This window comes from Danio rerio, chromosome 1 (genome assembly GCF_049306965.1).
Source record: "Danio rerio strain Tuebingen ecotype United States chromosome 1, GRCz12tu, whole genome shotgun sequence".
Classification (NCBI taxonomy): Eukaryota; Metazoa; Chordata; class Actinopteri; order Cypriniformes; family Danionidae; genus Danio; species Danio rerio.
This window is the reverse complement of record NC_133176.1, coordinates 2,350,001-2,360,000: the sequence shown is the minus strand read 5'-3', so window position 1 is coordinate 2,360,000 and position 10,000 is coordinate 2,350,001. Positions and strand designations below refer to the sequence as shown.

At 39.2% G+C, this 10,000-nt stretch overlaps 1 protein-coding gene across 2 annotated transcripts in view; it reads right to left on the bottom strand.

The window, feature by feature from the left end:
• The window catches only part of rcan1b (regulator of calcineurin 1b), a 30,080-nt gene that overhangs the window by 1,176 nt on the left and 18,904 nt on the right, over positions 1–10,000 (bottom strand). For both annotated transcript variants that reach the window (XM_073949310.1, XM_073949311.1), the window contains exons 2-4: positions 9,643–9,816; positions 8,867–9,026; positions 1–2,817 (exon numbers count right to left, since the gene is read on the bottom strand). The exon at positions 1–2,817 is cut by the window's left edge and continues 1,176 nt beyond it. In XM_073949310.1, coding sequence (XP_073805411.1) covers positions 2,645–2,817; positions 8,867–9,026; positions 9,643–9,816 — 507 coding nt within the window. In that variant the 3' untranslated portion in view covers positions 1–2,644. The remainder of the gene's footprint in view (positions 2,818–8,866; positions 9,027–9,642; positions 9,817–10,000) is intronic.

Genomic DNA, 10,000 nt, shown 5'->3' with positions numbered 1-10,000 from the left:
AGCACAACAAATTAATTACTAGTTGCTGTGTTACCATAGCAACCATAAAAATCAGTACAACTGATTAATTACTATAGTTGTCGTGTTACTATAGCAACTGTACAATCAGTACTACAGATTAATTACTATAGTTGTTGTGTTACCATAGCAACCGTAGAATCAGCGCAACAAATTAATTACTGTAGTTGTTGTGTTACCATAGCAACTGTAGATTCAGCACAACAGATTAATTACTATAGTTGTTGTGTTACCATAGCAACGTAGAATCAGCGCAACGAATGAATTACTCTAGTTGCCGTGTTACCATAGCAACTGTAGAATTAGCACTACAGATTATTACTATAGTTGTTGTGTTACCATAGCAACCGTAGTATCAGTACAACAAATCAATTGCTATCGTTGTTGTGTTACTATAGCAACTCTAGAATCACCACAACAAATACATTGCTAAAGTTATTGTGTTACCATGGCAACTGTAAAAACATTTCAACAGATTAGTTCCAGTACTCTATTATAGTATGGTTCAAACACGCTAAAGTATTTGCAGTAAATTACTGTAGTATTTTTTTCATGTTAGATGGAAAATAGGACAACATCTCCAAAGACAGTAGAGCACAACAGAGCGGTTCAGTTCACAAGAGCGCAACTGCAGACCAACGCATTCATTTTGTCCTTAAGTCACGATAAACGCTGCTCGACAACAACGTACACTTCATTTATTAATTTTCTTAGTTTGAAATCGTTCACTTTAATTCTGCTGCACTAATACAGAAACCCACCAATAGTGCTTTTATTATGGAAAATGCAAACAAAACATAATAAAAGTGACCCGCCATCCTGTCTGTCAAAACTGTCAGATATATGTAAATTGATTTGGTAATATTTTACAATAAGTTCCTAGTAGTTAATGAGCTAATGCATTAAATAACGGTGAACAATACTTGTGTAATTGTGTTAATAAATGCAGTTAATAAATATGCAACTATAGGTCACATATATGGAATAATATTATTAACAGTAAATTATTAACGAACGAACTTACTAACGAAGATTAATCATTTGTTCATGTCATTTTGTTCACTAACAATGAGCAAAAAGATTGTCCATTGTAAGTTTACTAACTAATGGAGCCTTAATGTTAAGTCTTTAAATTTGATTTTTAAATTATTTAATATATGTTGTTAAATATACGCTTCACATTTTAAATATGGCCAACAGCTTACAGTAATGATTGTACACCAATTATTAATCTCACAAAAATGCATTGTGAATTAAGTGGATTTTAAAATAATCTATAGAAATTTACAGTGAGATTGTTTAGATCCAATCAATTCGAGGGTATCCTCAATATTTTGATTTAATTTAACAGAGCCAGTGATTTATAGTCAATATTTATGTTGTATATAAACACAAAGCCAATTGTTTATTTCATTTTATACAGCCGATGGTTTAGATTTAATATTTTATTTGAATAATTCTGGTTCCAATTTTCACTGATCTGTTTTGGAGTGATGGGGATTTAATAAATAAATAAAAAGGAGTCAATCCCAGTTGCGCTCGAAATACAAACACAAGTACTTCATGTTGTTGTCATGTACCACATTATAAGGCTCTATTATTTTAAAGTGCATAATACTTGGAGAGCTCGTCAAGAACTTCAGCGACAATAATAATGACATTTCAAGACTGTACGAGTGCTTAACTGACTAAACGCAGAGACGATACGTGAGAATAAAGACCATGAGTACACAACAGTGGCCCCCGAACGATACACACTTCAGACACGATTAGGCATGGGACGATAATGCGGTTTGGAAAAGTCAAGGATTAAAAAACGTTAACATTTTCCGTTATACCAATGGTTTTTTTAAGGTGTTTATTATGACTTTTATTCAGCTGTTAGGGTATCTCCAGCAGCAAATGACCATCCACATCGAAAGCTACTGGTCATGCCCATGAATCAGCAAACAAATGGCTTATAAACCAACATCCGTGCATGCTACGGCTCTCAACAGTGCAGTGGTTTACTTTATATCCAAAGAAAATAAAGATATCCTTTTCAAATTGTAAAGAAATCTGCGTTTTTGAAACAAATGAAGACAGCAGAAGTCTATTATTTATTTTAATGATGTAGCCCGACGTGTTTACTGCTTCAAAATGTTTCTTAAAATAAAATATATTGTGTTTAATTTGGAATAAAAGTCGTTTTTCAACCAATACATTAAAAATAAAAAAAATTAATAAAAATTTCGAGCAGTAATACTGTGAAACGGTGATATTTATACCTAAGGTTATCATATCGGCCCATGCCTAGACACGATGTTTGTGCTAAACACACACACAAAAACACAACCGCCTTCCACAAATCAGACGCACATCTCGCAGTTTCCACTTTGCGTTATTAAAATACACAGTAGTGACGTCAAGCAAATAATGACATTCGTAAGACGAGAGAAGCTCTCGAGTCCCTGATGTTCAGAAATGAAGCGCGAGATGATGAGGACGCTCGTCTCCCTCGCTAAACTAGGAAGAGGTTTTGATGCTCACCGTTGTCCCCTAGTGGTGAGGATGACAAACTGCATGACCGCATGTTTCCTAGTGGCTCCCCGGTTTGGGTCGCGGAGATGAACGGGTCAGGAAATGCTCACTGGTCCACCGACGGGACGAAATCTGGGCGGCGTGTCTGGATGATTTTGGGCCGAGCACGTTTTCCACCCTCGGCGTTTTCATCTTCTCCTTCTGAACTGTCGTCTTCACACACGTGCACGATCACACTGGGTGTGTTGGTGGTCCCGGAGTGGAGCTCGTACTGCTCGCCTGAGCACACACACAGACAGTCATATTAGGAACACACTGCACAAATCAATAATGGCCAACATCCAATCAAAATCCCTTTAAAGGGAACCTATTAAAAAAAAAATTAGGGTGTTAAACACATTTTTACGAAAACATTGTGTAATTAAACAGCCTGATCTCACGAGAAAATTTAAGTATTTTACATTTTGTCAGTTTAGTGGCTAATTCGTACAAGTTCAGTGGTACAAAATTGTACGATTTTAAAAAGAAAGCGTGGAGCAAATCGTACGAATTAGATCATACAAATTTATACGAATTAGCCAGTAAATCAAAAAGTTCCGAATTGCCGTGAGAATGTTAAATTATAAGCTGCTTGTAATGGTAAAAATGTCTTAATTGTATTTGTTATAGTCAGACTTGATAAAAACATTCTGGAGAAACGCTTTGATTGGCATTCTCCCTTTGTACGAGTCATCAGAGGGGGAAAGCCCCGCCCACTAGACACCATCTCTCCCTCATTAGCATAGGATGTTCATCTTGTTTTCGAATCTGCCACTATGCTGACACACAGGCATTCGTAGCTTTGCCCTCTTTTGAAAAGAGCACAATCTCATTTGAATTTAAAGAGACAGTCACCAAAACACCACAATTAGGATCAAAGCCTAAAAGGAGCAGTTTCAGAGAGTTATAAAGCATCATTTGTATGGTATTTTTAGCAAAACACACACACACACACACACACTCTCTCTTTTAGGACATCAGAGACTTAGGGTGCTTTCACACCTACACTTTTGTTTGGGAACCTGTCTCGTTTGCCCAGTTAGCGTGGTTCGTTTGCCATATGTGAACCACCAATCGCTCTCGGATCCAGCCAAATCAATCGCTCCAAGATTGAGTTAGGTGGTCTTGGACCGATTGAAACGAACTCTAGAGCGGATCGATTGCAGTGAGAAAGCAATCCGATCCGAGCGCGGTTATATCACAGTGTTTTATGGATATGTAATAGGCTTACGGCTATATGAAGAGAGAATTATGAGTAGGGCGGAAAGTTTCGGGAGTCTCCGGATGCCCGCAAACGAGTGATGATCTCCCGGTAATCTCGCGTCTCCCTCTCGGTCCTCAAATAGGCATCGTCGCGCACCCTTCTCACCCCTCTCCACTGCATCTCTCAGACACGTCGAGCGCACTCTGTCAATCACCACCAAACCACCACCTCTCCTGACAGCTGAACGGGACGCTGCAAAATAAACCCTGACACTCTGACCAATGTGAGGAGAGTTTACTTGCACGTGACTTGTTTTAGCTCTTTGCAGTGTGAAAGCGAACCGCTCCAAGACCAAAGAGCAACAATGTAACAATTGTAATATCAGTTTCGGAACAACTGAATCGATACACAGGTGTGAAAGCACCCTTATTTTACATATTGTAAAAAGGGGCATATTAGGTTCCCTTCAAAGTGACCATGAAATCAAAATGTACTCTTTTTTTTTATATGTATATAGTAGTTTAAACGACATCTCTGTGCACTTCATTATTTTGTAAAAATTAATTTACCCTCATAAACTTTACTCCAATACCTTCCCTCCTCGTTTGAAATGACTTTTCATCATTTACATTTTACATTTACATTTAGTCATTTAGCAGACGCTTTTATCCAAAGCGACTTACAAATGAGGACAAGGAAGCAATTTACACAACCAAGAGCAACAATGAATAAGTGCTATAGGCAAGTTTCAGGTCTGTAAAGTCTAAGAAGGGAAGTATTAGTAGTATTAGTTTTTTTTTTTTTTTTTTTTTTTTTGTACAGTTAGTGTGATATTCAGAGAGGCAATTACAGATTAGGAAGTGTAGTGGAGACTAAATAGTTGAGTTTTTAGTCGTTTCTTGAAAGTAGCGAGTGACTCTGCTGTTCTGATGCAGTTAGGGAGTTCATTCCACCAACTGGGCAGATTGAGCGTGAGCGTTCGCGAAAGTGATTTCTTCCCCCTTCCCATCAGCTCCTGGTCACATGGAGTTCCTTTAGGGCGGGACTATTGGTGTTTTAGGGCGGGGCTATCTGCATTTCTGCTCTGAATTGGTCCATTCCTCAATCTTTCTTTATTTTGTTAGCAACAGCCAGTTTCAAGTCAGTTCCCAAAGAACGAAATCATGGACCGCCCTACATATTTTACTCAGTTCAGGACTGATTGAAGTGGATCTACATCATGAAAGTGGAAAAAAAGGACAAACTTTACTTCTGTTTTATGGCGACTGTTGGGGAAATATTTGCATTTCGTAAATTATTTTGATTAATTTAAAGGTGGATTAGCGAGGCAGTGGCGCAGTAGGTAGTGCTGTCGCCTCACAGCAAGAAGGTCGCTGGGTCGAACCTCGGCTCAGTTGGCGTTCCTGTGTGGAGTTTGCATGTTCTCCCTGCGTTCCCGTGGGTTTCCTCCGGGTGCTCCGGTTTCCCCCACAGTCTAAACACATGCGGTACAGGTGAATTGGGTAGGCTAAATTGTCCGTAGTGTATGAGTGTGTGTCTATGAATGTGTGTGTGGATGTTTCCCAGAGATGGGTTGCGGCTGGAAGGACATCCGCTGCGTAAAAACTTGCTGGATAAGTTGACGGTTCATTCCGCTGTGGCGACCCCGGAATAATAAAGAGACTAAGCCGACAAGAAAATGAATGAATGAATAAAGGTGGATTAGGTGACTGTCTTTAGAAACATTTTTGTTTTTGTTTTGCTGGTTGAAAATCTCTCACATCCTGATAGCTATTCTGAATAAAATAAAAATAATACTATTAAAAAATATCTTACTGACCCCAAATCTTAAACTGGCATTGTATATGATGCATACATTTGATATAGAGTTGAAGTCAAAATTATTAGCCCTCTTGTGTGTGTGTTTTTTTTATTTCCCAATATAATGTTTAACAGAGCAAGGAATTTTCCACATTATACATATCACTTTACCTAATTAACCCAGTTAAGCCTTTAAATGTCACTTTAAGAGAATCAGAATCAGGTTTATTGCCAGGTGTACTTCACACACACAAGGAATTTGTTTTGGCAACAGAAGCTTCCAGTGTACATGAAGTGACAACACAGAATAAATATGGAAAAAAAGACGATAAACATTAAACAGAGATGCAGCTAGTCAAGAAATCAGGATGTTGGGTTGTACAGTATGTACAGATTTGTTATAAATATACAGGTTATATGATGCTGTGTACAATTGCGAATGGAGAAAGTATTGCAGTGTATATTGATATAAGGTGCTGTGTACAAGTGTGTATGAGAAAGTATTGCACATGTTTATTGCACAGTTGTGGGATAGTTAACTGTTCATGAAGTAGATGGCCAGAGGAAAGAAACTTTTCCTGTGCCTGGCTGCTTTTGTGCTTGGTGCTCTGAAGCACCGACCAGACAATAACAGTTCTAACAGCTAGTGTGCTGGGTGCGAGGCGTCCAGAGTGATTTTGCGAGCCCTTTTACTCACTCTGGAAGAGTACAGTTCTCGATATGTAGGAAGGGTAGCGCCAGTGATACGTTCAGCAGTCCTGACTATTCGCTGTAGTCTATGGAGGACGGATTTGGCAACTGAGCCGAACCAGACGGTGATTGAAGTGATTTAGGCTGAATACAAGTATCTTGAAGAATATCTAGGATGTTTCTCAATTCCAAGAACGCAGAGAACGGACTTGTGTTCTTGTGGAGACCGGTCTTGCCAGGTGTCCTCGGAAGAACAAACTCAGGAGACCGCGAGGGTTGAGAACGCGTCCTTTGAGAAATGAGATGCTGCGTTCTTCCTGATGGTCACGTGACCTTCGCGCATTTTAAATGGAAATTATTTAAACATTACAGGATTCATACAGCGATTTATTGTTTTTCCCCTCTTCAAAATATATACTTTGCATAAAAACATTATAAGTACACTCTGCATAATATAAATAAAACACATTTTAATACGAATTTCAGCAAACAAACACCCTTAATGTGTTTATTCCTTTATTAAGATGTTCTTGGTCATGTTTACTTTCACCGTTTCATTTAGGGAAACACCTGAGGTAAATAAATTAAATCTCTGAACTTTAATAATAAATCTAAATAAAATGCTGCGCTTCCCACCTCCAGTCGCAATGACTTCTGGGACTTCCAGAGCGAGTTCGGTGCTCAAGTCTGCATCGGTGCATCCTCCATATCAAGATCACATCCGGGAAGTTTCACGCGTCCTCCGTACTTGCGGTCTTGAGTATTTATTTATTATTATTATTATTTTTTATTAAACAACAAATATACAATTTAAACATGACATCCAAAAAATACAAAAGTAACTAATAACATAAATTAAAATAAATTACATAAATTAAACAAATAAAAAGACAATTCAACATTGAGGTCTTTACAATGATAATATTTTAACTTAACCAATTAACAGCAAGAGTACTAATCAATTAACTTCAGCTCCTTTGCCACAGTAATTAGCCGCATTTCCACTATCAGGCCAGTGCGAGCCAGGGCTTATATCGGGCCAGGCCGGGCCAATCGCCCGAGAGGTTGAGCAGTGAGGCCGAAATCATGTCACGTTTCCACTGTGGGGCTAGTAGCTCGCAGCGCGTCACGCAAACCCCGCCCCCTGACCATCCCCTGAATCGAACGTCACTCAAACCGCCCACTTCAGCGAGAATCATGCAGATAAAGCACATAATCACGAAACTATTAAAATTAGGACAACCAAAACAAACAAATCACATGTTACTGTACAGCAGTACAACCAATGTCTATACCCACATGCCTGTGTGTTTTCATTCATCATATTAATTTACTCGCCGACCGACTATTGGCATCGAAATCCAGTGGTCTTGCCACCAACGGAGGGACCCAGCGCAGGGAGCGCAAACATCCATAATATAACACCACATATATAAAATTCTCCGTTAATATCTCGATATAAAATGTATTTTATAACATCCTCTAGACAGAATCTGTCCAATATGCATCCCAAACGCTCCGGAGAGAACTGAAACATGATTTTTTTCCCCTATAGGCTTTATTACTCTTCATAGGTGATTCCCTTTATTTAAAGATGTTGCTTATTATATCTTAAGTAAAGGAAAGTGTTCAGTGTTTCAGGACATAAGAGCAGCACGTTTTCTTTCCCTTATTTATTTATTTGTTTGTTTATCTGTTTGGCGCATGTACTCGAGTGCGATCGGAAAACTGTGCCCGCCTCTCCTTTCACTCCGCCCCGAAGCCCCGTCTGGCCCTCTTTGGCCCAAGGTATTCCGAAAAAGGCCGGCCGCTGGCCCCAAGAAAGCCCCGCTTTGGCCCGATTAGGCCCCGGAAGTGACAGTGGAAACGCCACTGGCCTTGGCTCGCCCTGGTTTGCTCGCTTTAGGCGCGATAGTGGAAACGTGGCTATTGTATTTATACATTTTTCGCTCTTAATATATTGGAGCAATTCTATATACAAATGAAAGTCTGCAATAGCAACCTTTAAACAAGGTTTAGAGTTATTTAACCTGCATTTATGAACATGAAATTTGCCGAACAAAATTAAAAGATTCAATAAAAATTCCACAGATAAATTGTTTGAAACAAAACAAAAAATAACGTCTTTGGGGGTCAAATTGCAACTAAAACCTGATTTTTTTTTTGACATACAATGACAGATCTTCCCAAATTTTTTTTGAATATTCACAATCATAAAAAAGATGAATCAACATCTCTGGGTGATGCGGTCTTGAGTATTGAAACTGAACTTAGGCAGCGGATGAGGACGTTGCACGAGAACACGAGGACGCAAGACCGCTGAAGAACGCATATTGAGAAACAGCCCTAGTCTAATATTATGTGCTGTCATCATGGCAAAGATAACAGAAATCAGTTATTAGAAATGAGTTATGAAAACTACTGTGTTTAGAAATGTGCTGAGAAAATCTGTTAAACAGAAATTGGGGAAAACCAATATAGAAGAATTGAAATTTAACAGGAGGGCTAATAGTTCTGGCTGTACATTAACAGTGCAGCACAATGAAGGGTTTTCAGTCTCAGAGTACATATGGAAATGAGGTAAATGGGTTATACCTGGTCCTAGTTTGGACACGGCACACAACAGGTCATAGTTGATGACGGGCATTGCGTCCTGCGACTGCGCCCAGCCAACAGGGGGCGACGCTGGAGGAGAAATCAGGAACTGCTTCTCTGGTTTTGGAGGCTCAAGACGAGGACTGCCGATATGTACAGACTACACAGAGAAATGGAGGAAACAAAGCAGTCAGATGCATTTATTTATATTGCATTAATGCTGTAATCGTCTGTTTGAGCTATCCACAATATTATAATACAAGATCTAAAATAAGTCTCTGATGTCGCAAGAGTGTGTGTGTGTGTGTGTGAAAGTTTCAGCTCAAAATACCACACAAATGTTTTATAACTCTCTGAAGCTGACCCTTTTAGGCTTTGATTCAAATTGTGGAGTTTTAGTGAATGTCGCTTGACAGACTGTCGGACAGACGGCTGCCTCTCATTTAGGGCTGATGTTTATGCTAATGAGGGAGAGATGGGCACTAGTGGGCGGGGCTTTCCCCTTCTGATGACACGTACAAGGGACACGTGTTTTTTGCAGACTGTTTTGATCAAGTCTGATTATAAACAATACAATTAATTGATCTTTACAATTCAAGGCTGGATATATTCACAAAGTTTTACCACAAAACCCCCTTTAAAAGTGATTATTGCATAATAGGTCTCCTGTAACTAAACAAAAATCCATTGCTAAACACTGAAGCACCTCATATTATACTTATATACAATATGGTGATAAAATAATGTGACTGTACATTAGCGTTAATTTTGTGTACCTGAGCGAAATACAGGCGCATCTCCTTTCCATTGAAGTCACTTTTATGCAGCTTGACTCGAGCCTCAGCCGCCGCCAGCGCATCCGTGAAGTTGATCCGAACTCGTCTGAAGCTTTTGAAGAACTGGAATGATGTGCCAGGATCAAACGCACGAAACAAAGCCTCAAACTGCTCCTGATGATGAAAAACAAGACAGAACGGTCATATAACAAGATGCAGATGAAACTAGACAATCAGACTGTCACTCACAGGAGAATAACAGAAAATAACGCAATTTCCTTCATGACTGCGAACATCAGGTATGAGCGGACAACAGAAACTACACTCCAAAAAGAATGACATCTGCTGTGTGTCAAAC